The 15,918-nt window shown below is 35.2% G+C and overlaps 1 protein-coding gene across 6 annotated transcripts in view; it reads left to right on the plus strand.

The window, feature by feature from the left end:
• The window catches only part of KCNH7 (potassium voltage-gated channel subfamily H member 7), a 478,227-nt gene that overhangs the window by 318,060 nt on the left and 144,249 nt on the right, over positions 1–15,918 (plus strand). For all 6 annotated transcript variants that reach the window (XM_019457808.2, XM_019457841.2, XM_019457812.2 and 3 more), the window contains exon 3: positions 6,434–6,589. In XM_019457808.2, the coding sequence (XP_019313353.1) occupies positions 6,434–6,589 (156 nt within the window). The remainder of the gene's footprint in view (positions 1–6,433; positions 6,590–15,918) is intronic.

A 15,918-nucleotide genomic window follows, 5' to 3' on the forward strand; every position in this document is an offset into this window, starting at 1 on the left:
CAATTCTACGAAATAAGGATTATCTTCTTGTACAGTTGAGGAGACTGAGTTGCTGTGACATTTAGGAAATCACGCGAGGTTTATTCAGCAGGTAAAGGACGGAGCCCGAATTCAGATTTAGACAGTCTGATTAGAGGTAGTGCTCTCAAACAGTAGATTATAAACTGTTATCTACAAGTAGTATATACGTGAAAAATTAATGAACACTGAAGTTGCACTTGACAAAGGGAACAGATTGAGAAAATCACTGTGTGTTTTAAATAACTATGTTAGGCTTTTATTGACCTCACCAAATGGTGAGACTTGATGCAACAAAAATTTGAAATACAATCTTTGAAAAACTTAATTGAATTTGTATATAAATATGCTATAATATCTCTCACCCAAAAAATCCAAAATCTGATCACTTCAAAATCTCCAGCTATTACCCCAGGTTTCTGATCACCTCTTTAGTAAAGCACCTCAAAAGACTTTCCTATATAATTGTGTACACTTCTGTTCTTATTCATGCATTCCAAACAGCTTCATAGCCACTAATCTACCAAAATGTCTCTTGAAGAGGTTACCCATGACTCAATCTTTTCTTAGTTCCCATTGAGCCTGCCAGCAAGTTTTGTGTAATTGATCATGCCCTCCTCTTGCAATACTTCCTTTTCTTAGCCCCCAGTGAGCTACACTCTGGATTTTCTTCCTACCTCACTGTCTACTCATCCACAATGTTCTCTGGTTCTTCATCTTCCTTTCTTTGATGCTACAGTCCCCTCATGTTTGGCTCCAACCCCCAACTTCCCTACTTGTTCCCTAGATGACATCTTACGGTCTCTAAATATAACCCATTCCTTAATGACTCTCAAGTTCTTATATCTGGCTTAGATCACTCCCTGAACTGAACTGCAGTATCCTGTTTTCAACTGTCCTCTAGACATCTGCACTTAGATATCTAGTAAGCAACCATAAAGTTAATATACCCAAATCCTATGGATTTACACAACCCCCAGGACCACCTCCTCCCACAGTCTTCCCCATTTTAATAATTGGCACTTCCATTCTTCCCGTTTCTCAACCCCCAGCATTGGACTTGTCTGTGACCCCTCTCATTCTCTCACATGCCATCTATTACACCAGCAAATCATATAAGCCCTACCTTGAAAACATCTCAGTCAGGCCCCTTCTCAACAGCTTCAGCAATACCACCCTTGCTCTTTAAAAAAAAATAATGTTTGTTTATTTTTGGGAGAGAGACAGACAGACTGTGAGTGGAGGAGGAACAAAGAGAGAGAGAGAAACAGAGGGAGACACAGAATCGAAGGCAGGCTCCAGGCTCTGAGCTGTTAGCACAGAGCCTGGCCCAGGACTTGAACCCACGAACTGTGAGATCATGACCTGAGCTGAAGTCAGATGTTTAACCAACTGAACGACCCAGGTGCACCTAGTCCAAACCACTCTTATTGCTTGCTAGTACTATTGTGATGTTTTCCTTCTGGCCTCCCAAGCTATTTTTCACATAGAAGTCAGAGAAGTACTTTTTAAAAAAATTTTATTTAAATTCAAGTTAGTTAACATATAGGGTAATAATAGTTTCAGGAGTAGAATTTAGTGATTCATCAGTTACATATAACACCCAGTGCTCATCCCAACAAGTGCCCTCCTCAATGCCCATCACCCATTTAGCCCAGCCCCCCACCCATCACCGCTTCAGCAACTCTCAGTTTGTTCTCTGTATTTAAGAGTCTCTTATGGTTTACCTCCCTCTCTCTTTTTATCTTATTTTTCCTTCCCAGCCCTTATGTTCATCTGTTGTGTTTCTTAAATTCCACATGTGAGTGAAGTCATATGATATTTGTCTTTCTCTGACTTACTTTGCTTAGCATAATACTCTCTAGTTCCATCCACATTGTTGCAAATGGCAAGATTTCATTCTTTCTGATCTCCGAGTAATATTCCATTATACACACACACACACACACACACACACACACACACACACACACCCCACATCTCCTTTATCCATTCATCAGTCAATGAACATTTGGGCTCTTTCCCTAATATGTTATTGTTGATAGTGCTGCTATTAACATTGGGTGCATGTGCCCCTTCGAATCAGCATTTTTGTATCCTTTGGATAAATACCTATTAGTGCAATTGCTGAGTCATAGGGTAGCTCTATTTTTAATTTTTTGAGGAACCTCCATACTCTTCTCCAGAGGGGCTGTACCAGTCTGCATTCCCACCAACAGTGCAAAAGTGTCTCTCTTTCTACACACCCTTGCTAACATCTGTTGTTTCCTGAGTTGTTAATTTTAGCCACTCTGACAGGTGTGAGGTGGTATTTCATTGTGGTTTTGGTTTGTATTTCCCTGATGATGAGTGATGTTGAACATCTTTTCATGTGTCTGTTACCCTTCTGGGTGTCTTCTTTGGAAAAATGTCTTGTTCAGGTCTTTTGGAGAGGGGTACTTTTTTTAATGTTTATTTATTTTTGAGAGAGAGAGAGACCGCATGCTTGTGAATGAGTGAGGGAGGGACAGAGAGAGAGGGAGACGGAGGATCCAAGCAGGCTCTATCAGTGCAGAGCCCGACGTGGGGCCTGAGCCCTAGAACTCTGAGATCATGACCTGAGCCGAAATAGGACGCTTAACCGTCTGAGCCACTCAGGTGCCCTGGAAGGGGTACATTTAAATCAAGTCATGTCAACCTCTGCACAAAACCTTCCGATGCCTTCTTGTCTAACTCAGGAAAATTCCAAATCCATCCACACATGGTGTGGCTCCCTACTTCTTCTTCAACTTTATCTGCTTTCTAACTCCAACCCTACAACCAACATACTGCCCTAGCCATACTGGCATCCACATTGTTCCTTGAGCTTACAACCCTGCTTCTACCTAAAGCCTTTTACACTTGCAGCTTTCTCTGCCAGCTGAGCTCTGTACACGGAGCCACATAGCCAACTCCATCACTTAGCCTATATATCTTTTGATCTCATGGCTTCACCTGTATGTCATTTCAAAGGAAATGCATTCCCTTCCGATCTATCACCTTGTTCTGCTTTCTCTTCCTTCATTGTACTTATTTTTACTTGACATATTAGATATCTCTGTATTTGTTTATTGTGTTGATATAAATTCTGTAGGAGTAGAACCTTTGTTTTCATCATTGCCGTCTTTCTCATCACGGTCTGAGAACTCAGAATAGCGTTTGACCCAATGTTAGGTGCTCAATAAACATTTGTTGATTTTAGGGGACACAGGGATGCCCTGTGAATACAAACGGTAGAATAAAACATCTTTAGAGCAGTTCAAAGGGAGGAGTTCTGGTCACTATTTTAAAATGTGAAAGCAAGGAGTGGGCCAACAATTTTATTAACAAAAGAAAAATTATTCAGATTACTCTGAGTCAGCTTGCTCTGTGGCTACCGTTAAAAATTAACACTCAAGCCATTTTATTTTAAGGAGGGTTATTCCTCCTAAGCGGCCCTCCCGGTTTTGAAAATGTTTTTAGTCAGGAGACAAAATGTGGAAATGAATCTGGGTTTAACTAATATTTGTATAATTGCATGTATAATTGTAAAATTATTGGATAATCTTATTGTAAATAAGCTTCTTAACAAACATTATTAATTCCGTTTGAATACTGATTCATTTTAACAAGGTCTCAGCTTTTTATTTCTAGATTTGTTTAGTTCTCTTATTTACATATTATTGAATGTTTTTTTTTTAATTAATTGCTAGATCAGTGTTTGCTGACTGATATTTCCATTTCTCTTGCTCCCAATGTTGCATTCAAGAAAAATATTTAGGAGTGCCCAGTAATGCCTTATTAAAATAATGTTACTTTACAAAAGTAATACCTTGACAGAACTTGGAGTTTGCGGAATGATGCAAGCTAAAATGTTTTTGCTTTACAAAATGTATTTGGTTCTCCTTCTTTTCTAAAGTCCATGTATCTCCTTTCAATAATCTGCTTTCCAGGAGGCTATGCAAGATTGATGGAGACATTAAATCCAAAAACTAAAAGAGAAAAAAAATGTAAATGTGAATTTTCAGTTGACTTTAGAGGAGATATATTGCTTAATAGAAACACGCAGGAAACAATGCTAGTGGGCAGTAAATCCCAGATTAATTACATATTTTCAATATGCTTTGGAGCCAATGCGTATAACTGAACTTTTTTATAAAGCACTATAATTTTATGATTTTTAGCACTAGCCAGTAAATTTACAAGCATTAGTATTGCAATACGTGATTTTGCCCCTATTACCAACTATTACCAAAAGCAAAATTACTGTGCTCTATTACAAGCCTATTAAATCTCTGTTCCCACATCTTTTATTTATTGATTTCTTAAAAATCTGTGCTTTGTGTTTTGTTGTACAATCAGCAATATAAATATACTTCAATTGTTGAAAGATTTTAAACTGCTAAGTAACAAATCTATGAATTCACAATGATACTCTACACGATCTAGGAAATGTCATTTTAAGCGGTAGTATCAATATGTGTTTTGATTCATTAGCAGAATACACAATGGCTATTTCTAGTATCTTCTCAGTCTGTTTAGCCAGTTTGTATTCTGATGCCTGGCCTGAAGCAATTCTATTTTTAGTTCTAGTGCAACAGTCTTAAATTACTTATTTTCTGTTTACTAAAGTCATCCCGTTTGTTACCATGGAAACTATGACAAGTGCTCTAGCTAACTATTTTATTAAATGAATTGAAGACACAGCTGAAGACTGTGAAGGTGCAGCACGTCATTCTTAAAACACATTTTTCAACATCTGTAAAACCACGGCCATATTTACAGAAAATATAAAATTAATTGTAAATAAGTTCTCCTACATTTCAAATCTGGGAGACGACTGACATATAAATATCTGAATCATAACTAACACATAGGCATCCCCAACTTACAAAGAGTCTGTATTCTGAGAGTGTTTTTGAAAATCAGTTCCTTGGAAATTAGAACATGTTTGCCAATAGAAACAATTTCATAAACAATAATTAGATCTCCAGGCCCACCCTCAAAATCTCTTCCACCTGTGATGTCTCAATCGATAGCAGTATTAGCAATAGCCTTTGTTCTCGGCTCTGGCGGTAGGAGCCATGTTGCAGGGATGAGGATGAGAAGAAAGGAAAGAGTTTTATCATACTTATTTTGTTTTTGATTGCTCATGCATAGGACACCATTTTGGAATACGAGCATCCACTGGGCTTCATGGATGTTGGTATTCCAACTACATTCTCCTGTTACTTGCCAATGCCCCTGACCTCAGACTCTTGGTGTCTCACTTTCTCACATCTCCCTCTGAAGCCAGGTCCCTCTTGCTCCCAACCTGCTTCTGCCTCTACACTAAATTATCATTCTCAAGATTCAAGATGGTTCCAACCAGTTGTTACAAAACAAACAAACAAACAAACAAGTCAAAAAAACATTCTATTACCTGATTGAGAACTCTTCCTGAAGTTTTGCATTTAAAAAATACAATACTTTTGAACCCAAACAAATCCCTAACCTGAGGTTTCCATCACCATGACTAAAAAAAGAAATATGCAGAGGGTAAAGATGTGAGCAAGCTGCTTGAAGAAAATACTTGGTTCTAGAAGTCAGGTTCAAGAAGTCAGTCAGAAGTCAACTAATTTAAAAGAAATCAACTTCTTGACAGTGTTCTCTAAATCTTGGATCTTGGATTTTGTGTTTGAGGATGAGTGGCAGTGGTTAATTGTAAATTGATTCATCCCTTTGTTCATCTCATGTTCCGAAGATTCTAATAAAAGGTGTATTAGCCCCATAAGTGCTTTAAAAAGAATATCATATTTTTGGTGGAAGGAATCAAATTAGTACAATAAAATATACAAAATTTTGATCTCATTTTCTAACAGATTACAAGCCAAACCATTATAATTTGGGCATTGTGAATTTTGCAGAAAAAAAGAAAAGAATTATCGGAACATATTTAAGACACAGTCAATAATTTACTATTTTATACCCTGGCAATTAAAAGAGAAAAAAGAAATAATTTGCTTAACACTAAAATCAAGATGTCATAATAGGAGTTATCTTCATTATTTACATAGCTGTTTTATATAGCTTCAGAATTAAAATATATGAGAAGGCTAAGAGTTTTTCTAAAAAGTCAAAGAATATACTTTTTGTTCCTTATATTATTATAGTGGTGTGTGTGAGAACAAATGGGATTTGATATTCTATTTTTCCATAATGTAGCACCTGAATTTTCCTGTAAAGTCTATGGCAAAATTTGTGGATTTTTATGTAGATATATGTGAAATGAAATATGAAATAAAAGTCTAATTATTTTGTTAAATTTCAGTGATCATTTACAATAGAAAATTCTAAGGGGTTATTAGAATTTTAATATTACTAACACTTCAAAATGAAGGCATACTTTTGACCTAACATTCATTTTTCATCTCCTTAGGGTCCACTTTCATTTGTAACACTCACATAATTCCAGTGAAAAACCAAGAGGGCGTGGCTATGATGTTCATCATTAATTTTGAATATGTGACAGATGAGGAAAATGCTGGCTCCCCAGAGAGGGTAAACCCAATATTACCAGTCAAAACTGTAAACCGTAAGTAAAAGGCAACATGCACGTAATGCTGTTGATATTCTGCTACTGTAGTAATTTTCATACATTCTTCATTTTGAGTCAGTTCTCAAAATATGTTTTCATTTTAGGTAAAATAAATTTATATTAAACAAAGTCATAGCTGCTGTTACTCTTTGGTGCCTTACAGAATTGATCAATAGCTTTCAAAGCCATTTGACTTGGTTATACCATTGTTAATTCAACTAGTCCCCTACTGATGGTTGTTTCTACGTTTTGATTATTACAAATAATGCCAGAATGAATTGCGAACACGCATGTATATTTGTGGAAAATTATCTTCAGGGTAAGAGTCTATAAGTGGGATTCCTAGGCCAAAGGGTAAATGCATATGTAATTTTTTAAGATACAACTAAACTCCCCTTCCTATGGTTTGAACCATTTTATACTACCACCAGCAATTTATTAGATCTTTTCTCTAAAGCCATGCTAACAAAGGGAGTCAGTCTTCTCGATATTTATCATTACGATAGGTGAGAAGTAGTACCTCAATTAGTTTTAGTTTACATTTCTCTTATTACGAATGAGGTTCATATATTTAAGCACTATAGATATTTCTTTTTCTGCCAGCTGTCCATTTCCTGTATACATTTTTTGTCTTTTTCTTTCAAATTGTAAAATAAGTGGCAAATCTCTTCCCCAGCAAATATTTTTTTTAACTTTTCCTAATTTGTGTCATGCAATGGTTTTGTTTCTCTTGTTTGTTTGTAATGTAGCTAAATTAATGAACCTTTTCCTTTGCTGATTCTGAATTTTTGAGCCATTTTTAGAAAAGTTTTCACCATCCCAAGGTTGCAAAAAAATCTTTTTCTAGAACTTGTATGTTTTTTTCTTTTTTTAGTATCTCTGATATATTTTGTTTTTCGTGGTTTATAGTGCAAGATATAAATTTAATTTATCATTTTAGCAATGGCTCTCCAGTTGTTTCAACATCAGTTATTAGAAAGTCTATCTTTTCAGCAATGATTTGAGATGCCACCTTTATCACACACTAAACTTCCTTTATCTGCTTGAGTATATTTCTGGACTTTGTCTTCGGTTTTGTTGGCTTATTTATCATTCAGAATCATATTGTTTTAAATATACAGTTGATCTCTGATATGACATGCTTCCCTTGAATTTAATTTTCAGGAGTTTGGGGTTATTTCTTGCTAAAAATTTTATATGAACTTTAATTTTTTTAATGTTTATTTATTTTTGAGAGAGACAGAGACAGAATGCAAGAGGGTTAGGGGCAGAGAGAGAGGGAAACACAAAATCCAAAGCGGGCTCCAGGCTCCGAGCTGTCAGCACAGAGCCCACGTGAGGCTCGAACTCAATAGCTGTGAGATCATGACCTGAGCCGAAGTCCAACGCTCAACCAACTGAGCCACCCAGGCGCCCCATTTTAAAAAAAAAATTTTTTTCAATATGAACTTTAGAAGCAACTTGTTCAGATATGGAAAAAATTCTTTGGGTTTTTAATTGGATTCTCATTACTTTTATAAATTAATTTGAGGAATGTTAACATCTTTATGATGTTGAGTCATTTTATACAAGAATATTATATGTATTTTCATCTTTAAGTCTAATTTTTGTGTCTTTCAGAAGTGTTTAAAATTTTTTCTTACACTGTAGTTTGCTACTTGGCATTTAACTTTTTGTTATTGCTGTTATTATAAATAGGATCTTCTCTTTCATTATATCTTCTGATTATTTCTGAGGCTAATGATTTTTTTTCTTAGAATGTTAGTTTTATATCCTACTGTCTTAGTGAATTTTCTTAGTTTTCAGTGGTTTTTACATTGACTCTTATGAATGTTTCAAGTGTCCATCATATCAAATAGAGACTGTTTTACATTTTCTTTTCCAATTCTTATACATCTAATAGTTTTCTCTTGTTTAATTGTGCTAGCTATTACTTCCAACATATTATGAAAAAGTCATTGATGGTAAACATCATGCCTTGTTCCTGATTTTTGTGTAAATGCCAAGTGTTTATATTCACTCAAATGACAGTATTTGGTTTGAGTTGTATGTGTTTTATACTTGCAGTTTTTCATTAACTTATATTTATTAAGAATGGGTGTTGAAATTTGTAAATTTCCTCTTCAGCATCTGTTGAAATGAGTGTGCTATTGTTTTTCTTTATTTTTTACGATAAATTTTATTAAGGGAGTTACTGACATCGAACTATTTGTGCATCTCTGAAAGGAGTCACTATTGACCATGATGTATTTATTTTGTACTATGCAGTTGGCCTCTCTTCATCTAAAATTAATTTAAGATCTTTACATTAGTATTCTTTAGGGCGACTGACCTGAAATTTGTGTGTATGTCTATGTGCACTTTCATCAGGTATTGGTATCAATCTATAATTCCTTCAGAAAATAATCTGGAGATTATTTTCTATGGTCTGTGCTACAGAACCATCAAATAATTTGGAGATTATCTGAACTTGCAAAGTTAAGTATGATTTCCCTGTGAAATCCTCTAGGTCTGATACTACTTTATGGAGTAGCTTTTTGACAAATTTCCTTTTTTTTTTCTCCAGAGATTGGATTATTCCAGTCATCCATCTCAACTAGTATCAGTTTTACTAAATGTTATTTCTCAAGAATTTTATGTAGATTTAAAGAATTTATTTTAACACAATTATGCAAAGTTGTCTTTTATTACTTTTCAAAGATTTCTTCAGTTTTATTTTCTTGTTTATATATTTAAACCATCTTCTAGTCTTTCTTTGTTTTAGTTGTGCTTTTTTTATGCGTTGTGGAGTGAAGAAAAAAATAATACTTGTCTTTTAATTTGTAATTATAACAGGTACTTATATTTACTGATATAACTTTTTTCTTAGTACTAATATAGTCTATGTTAAATATACTCTCTTTTTAAATGTTTATTTATTTATTTATTTTGAGAGAGAGAGAGAGAGAGAGCGAGAGTGCATGTGAGAGGGGGAGGGGCAGAGAGGGAGAGAGAGGAGAGAGAGAGAGAGAGAGAGAGAGAGAGAGAGAATCCCAAGCCGACCCCCTGCTGTCAACGCAGAGCCCACTGTGGGCCTCAAACTCTTGAACTGTGAGATATGACCGGAACCGAAATCGAGAGTCAGTAGCTTAACCAACTGAGCCACCCAGGCACCACTTAAATATACTCTCTTGAGACATTTCATTATGTTATGTTTTCTTTGTTTTTTTTTTTTTTAAACTCCAACTGTGTGTTTTTGGTTTGTTTTCTCTTGTTTTTGCTTTTGTTTTTATATTTGAGAATATTTGTATTTTTAATTTTATGTAATGTCCTTAATCTCTCCTCCTTTCCCTCAGACACTGTATTTTGATTCCTTACTATGAGCAAGAATAAAATTAGCCTGTAACTCTTTTCCTTCCCTTTCCACCATGTAATTTTAGTTAATAATATTATCTGTTCTAATTCTTATCTTTGCACTCCTAAGAATGGGCTTCTACCATTCAGTTTGTCAATTTAAATTGTATTATTTTATTCCCAACTTTTACCAACAAGGTACTCAGTGAACTTTTTCTACATTTTCTTCTCCTCTCATTTTGTTTTGTTTCAGTATTTCTAGCTGGTCAGAGGCCATAATGTTTACATACGTCTCACTTTTTTTTTAATTTTTTTAAATTTTTTTTTAATGTTTAGTTATTTTTGAGACAGAGAGAGGCAGAGCATGAACAGGGGAGGGGCAGAGAGAGAGACACACACACACAGAATCTGAAACACGCTCCAGGCTCCGAGCTGTCAGCACAGAGCCCCACCCGGGGCTCGAACTCACAGACCATGAGATCATGACCTGAGCCGAAGTCAGACGCTTAACCAACCGAGCCACCCAGCCGCCCCCTCACTTTCTTTTTTTTGGCTTTAAATTTCTAGTGAAATATATTCAGTGCTCACCACTAGTCTTCCTCCCCCCGCCCCCCCACCAAGAAGCAGTGTTTTTCCAAAGCTGCTAATTGAGGTCTTGTGCACTTTTCAAGTTACTTTTTATCGTCTTATCTAGTAACCAGTCTTCTGACCATTCAGGTCGCAGACCTGCTCTCAGGATTTCTTACACAGTGCAGAGTCCTCCTCCTCATCTGTGGGTTAACCGTATTTGATATGTGTTTTCCGTCACCCCAAGGAGACCTTTGTACTCCCCTTTTCTTCACTAAGCTTCTGCTGAACTCCATTGCAGTGTGCTTTCTGGAACCAATTCTGCTGCTCTTAGGAATTTATTTGCCTGCTTATATGTAAATTAAAGTGTGCAATGTCTCTGTCTCTAATTACTTTTTAGGCATAATTTATGGATACTTTTACTTGTCTCATTTATTGGTCTCTATTGTTTTTAGGAAGATCCGTGAGGACATCGAAATTTAGGGATCTGTTATTGTCTGTAGGGAGCTAGGCCTTGTCAAAAAACTTTAATATTTTAAAAAAGAAATTGTTATTCTACACATAAATTCAGACAGCAAGCTATAACTAAAATAAAAAACACAGTTTCAAAAGCCTATATTGTAAACCTAAGTATAATACTAAATTAAATCTATACCAGCTGAGAAGTTTTGATAGTATCAGGTACTTCCTTAGGTATGTCCAGATGCTAGTACAGTGTTATATTAAAGAAATAATGGGAGAAATATATTAATCTAAAATGATTCCAATATACTAAATATCTTATTCTGAACAATATCACACTCGGGGGGGAAACTTTTTATCAAAATCACCTATGTGTCAGTCTCCCTGGTGACATATTTAAAAACAAAATTGAGGTACTTTTAAAAATATATTGTAATACTAAAGTCTTGTTCCTTTAAGTTGATGACCATTTTTATTTCTTTATATCTCCCACTAATCAATTCAGTCATTACTGAATGATTCCTGAGAGTATACTTTAGGTAATGTCAGCCTGTATTTTGGTCATGAATGTCAATAAAATCTGTTGTTTTGGGGATGCCTAATGTTTTTCTTCATCGTCATCACAGATTCTTCATTTTTCCCATAGAACAGTTATCTTGCATGGTCCATTAATTTGAATGGAAGTGAAAAAGGGAGTGGTGTATCAGCAGCATAGCAAAAAAGAGGATTTTTTAAAAATAAAGTATTCATGGGACGCCTGGGTAGCTAAGTCGGTTGAGCGTCCGACTTCAGCTCAGGACATGATCTCACAGCTCGTGGGTTTGAGCCCCGCATCGGGCTCTGTTCTGACAGCTCGGAGCCTGGAGCCTGCTTCAGATTCTGTGTCTCCCTCTCTCTTTGCCCCTAACCCACTCGCATTCTGTCTCTGTGTCTCTTAAAAATAAACAAACATTAAAAAAATTTAAAAAATAAATAAAGTATTCATTTCAAACTGAAATACAAATGGAGAATTGAAACTTGGATTCCTTGAATGGAAGATAATCTATACGGTAGCTCTCAGGATGTAATACATAATCTATGCAATTTTACACTGTGATTAAAATAGCATCTCATGTATAAGCCATAGCAAATTCAGTAGAGGTTCGTTTTTAGTTTGTGAATATGAGTGGTTTCCCTACACCGCAGCTCATATACAGAGTCATTGGAGAAAGTATAAATATGCAGATAAAATTGTTTCCAGAACATTACAAAGGCCCATTGTTTACAACCAGTATATTGGCTTTGATTATACTCTTCTGTCATGTTATGCTGAGGAATTTCCTTTACTTGATGTTAATTTTTGAAGAGTTGATAAATCAAGCAGAAAATTTAAAGAGAGACAAATTGAACTTGGTAGTTTCTGATACTATCCAGTTTCTACTTTGTATTATTTCTGATCTGGGGGAAAATCCTGCCAATTTTTTTTCTTAAAGTATAATTTTCCTATCCATGTAAAATACTGATATTGGCTATTTCAAACATTGTTGTTCCAGTGGTGACCACTAAAACAAACAAAAAAATAAAGAAAAGAAAATCAAATTTTGATACACTTCTTTTTGAAGAAACATATTAACCTTCAAAATGCCTAATTTCTTACCTAAATAAGAAGTATGTACCCACAACTATATGGTCAACTAATCTTCAAACACCAGGAAAGAATATCCAATGGAGAAAATACAGTATCTTCAACAAATGATGCTGGGAAAACTAGACAGCAACATGCAGAAGAATGGAACTGGATGTTCTTATGCCATACACAAAAATAAATTCAAAGTGGATGGAAGACATAAATGTGAGACAGAAATTATCAGAATTCTAGAGAAGAACACAAGCAGCAACCTCTTTGACCTCAGTTGGACCAACTTCTTACTAGACAAGTCGCTGAAAGCAAGGGAAAAAAAAGCAAACATGAACTATTGGGACTTCTTCAAGAGAAAAACCTTCAGCACAGCAAAGGAAACAATCAACAAAACTAAAAGACAGCCTATGGAATGGGATAAGATGTTTGCAAGCTACATATCTGATAAAGGGTTGGTATACAAAATCTATAAAGAACTTGTAAGACTCAATACCCACAATGAATAACCCAGTAAAGAAATTGACAGAAGACATGAATAGACACTTTTCCAAAGAAGACATCCAGAAGGCTAATAGACACATAAAAAGATGCTCAACATCATTCATCATCAGGGAAATACAAATCAAAACCACAAGGAGATACCACCTCACACCTGTCAGAGTGGCTAAAATTAACAACACAAGAAGCAACAGGTGTTGGTGAGGGTGCAAAGAAAGGGGAACCCTCTTGCACTGTTGGTGGGAATGAAAACTGGAGTGCAGCCACTCCAGCCAGTATGGAGGTTCCTCAAGAAACTGAAAATAGAACTACCCTACTATCTAGCAATTGCACTATTAAGTATTTACCCAAAGGATACAAAAATATAGATTCAAAGGGGTACATGCACCTCAATGTTTACAGCAACATTATCAACAGTAGCCAAACTGTGAAGAGAGCCCAAATGTACATGGACTGATGAATGGATAAAGAAGACGTGGTACATCTTATATATATATATATATATAAGATTATATATATATGATTATATATATATTATTATATATATAAGCTTTATATATATATATATATACATATATATATATATATATATGTATGTATATGTATATAATGGAATATTACTCGGCCATCAAAAAATGAAATCTTGCTATTCGCAATGACATGGGTGGAGCTAGAATGCATTATGCTAAATGAAATAAGTCAATCAAAGAAAGGCAAATACCATATGATTTCACTCATATGTGGAATTTAAGAAACAAACCAGAAGAACCTATTGGAAGGAGAGGGAGAAAGAAGAGAGGGAAGCAAACCACAAGAGACTCTTAACGATATAGAACAAACTGAAGGTTGATGAAGGGATGTGGGTGGGAGATGGGCTAGATGGGTGATAGATATTGAGGAGGGCACTTGTTGGGTTGAGCACTAGGTATGGTATGTAAGTGATGAATCACTGAATTCTACTCCTGAAACCAATAATGCACTATATGTTAACTAACTAAATTTAATTTTTCACGTTTAATTATTTTTTTAATATTTAGTTTTTTTATTTTGAGAGAAGGAGAGAGAGAGAGAGGGAGAGAGAATGAGTGGGGGAGGGGCAGAGAGAGAGAGGGAGAGAGAGAATTCCAAGCAGGCTCCATGCTGACCGTGGAGCCCAACACAGGGCTCTCTCATGACTGTGAGATCATGACCCGAGCCAAAATCAAGAGTTGGATGCTAAACTGACTGAGCCACCCAGGAACCCCAAACAACTAAAATTTAAATAAATAAAAAAAGAAGCACTTAAGTGTGTGGGTGGGAGTGTATGCCCCTGAGTGTTGGGATTTAAATGAGAGTAATACAGAAAAAGCTACTGTTTGTTTAAGAAGATGTGGGTTTCTATAAATTTAACTGCCTCTCCTGAAGTGACGACAAAATAAAGGAAAACCTGTGAAGTGACAACACAAGAAATGCAAGTGAGAAGAATGAAGTCTTAAATAGAGAAGCAATAGGAAAGAAGGTAAATGCACAATAGAAAAGATGTATCATAAAAAGGGACTATGATCAATAAGGCTGAGAAAATTCTGGAAACCTAGAGACTTGTTTTGCATCAGATGAAGTTGTGAATCGTTTCTCAATTCAAATGCCTAATTTCTGGATAAGGAACCCTATCCAACTAAAGTGAGCAGCTTTCTATGGGAAAAACTAATTTTTCACAGGTTAAAGGTATAGAACCAGCCACAGATAAATGACTTATTTACCCTGAAATGGAGCAAATACAGGAGAGAGTACTATACTGAAAAGTCTACCAAACTGATAAACACTGCATCATTGAGTCAATTAGTTGCCACGTAAAAAGTATAAATTCCAAATAAAATGTACAACTAAGTCTTTTCTCATTGATGGTTTCTGTAAAAGCTCTAAAATCTGAAGAATGGAAATGATACCAAATGGAAGAGAAGATTGTACTTTTCCTACCAACTAAAAGGGGGCCACATCTAAAAGAATTAATGGAATGGGGAAAATGTGTTCTTTTTTTCTGTTCTAATATCTGTTCCTGTGAAATATTTGCACGATGTAGGGGATAACCAAATTATGCGTTTTTGGTAACACTATTAATTTCAAAGTTAATAGTCATCAAATTTAAGAGACTTTCACTTTGTTATTTTAACTAAAATATATCAACATTTCATTTAAATTATTTACAAGTATATTTGAGCTTTATATGTTGAGTTCTATTTTATAGCGGGAGTCTAGGATCACCAGTCTGACTCACAAATGCACACACACACACACACACACACACACACACACACACACATACACACACACACACACTTTAATTTGTTAAAAAAATTTTCAAGGGAGTTAGGGCAACCTGAATTAAACAAAAAAGTCTTGATTAACATTATACATCCAAACAGAGAACAGATGCATTCTATGTTTTCATCTTATTTTAAAACCAAAGATTCACTTTGAGCCACTATGAAAATTGATCTTAAGCTCATATCCCCAAGTAAACTTTAACTAATAACATTTTCACTCCTTTTATCAATTTAAAATAGTTTCTGTTTAAATTTAAATCTATTTAATTTACTCTTACCATCACTATCACAAATCTCTGAAGTGTTCTCATTTTACTAAACTTTAAATACTTCCCAACAAGAAAACAGGCCCACATTGTTTCATTTACTTGCAGAAAAATGATGAACTTTGTCATTTTTAATTTAAAAATGATTATACTGCAAGTCAAAACTGTACATGAGATCTTAATTTTTTTTTCAGATCTTTGAACTTTTTCCTTTGGCAAGTATTTTAAACTTTCATCTGGCTTCTAGTCACTCTTAACCTTAAATCACTCATTTGTCCC

This window comes from Panthera pardus, unplaced genomic scaffold (genome assembly GCF_024362965.1).
Source record: "Panthera pardus isolate Hobbes unplaced genomic scaffold, ASM2436296v1 HiC_scaffold_10, whole genome shotgun sequence".
Taxonomy (NCBI): Eukaryota; Metazoa; Chordata; class Mammalia; order Carnivora; family Felidae; genus Panthera; species Panthera pardus.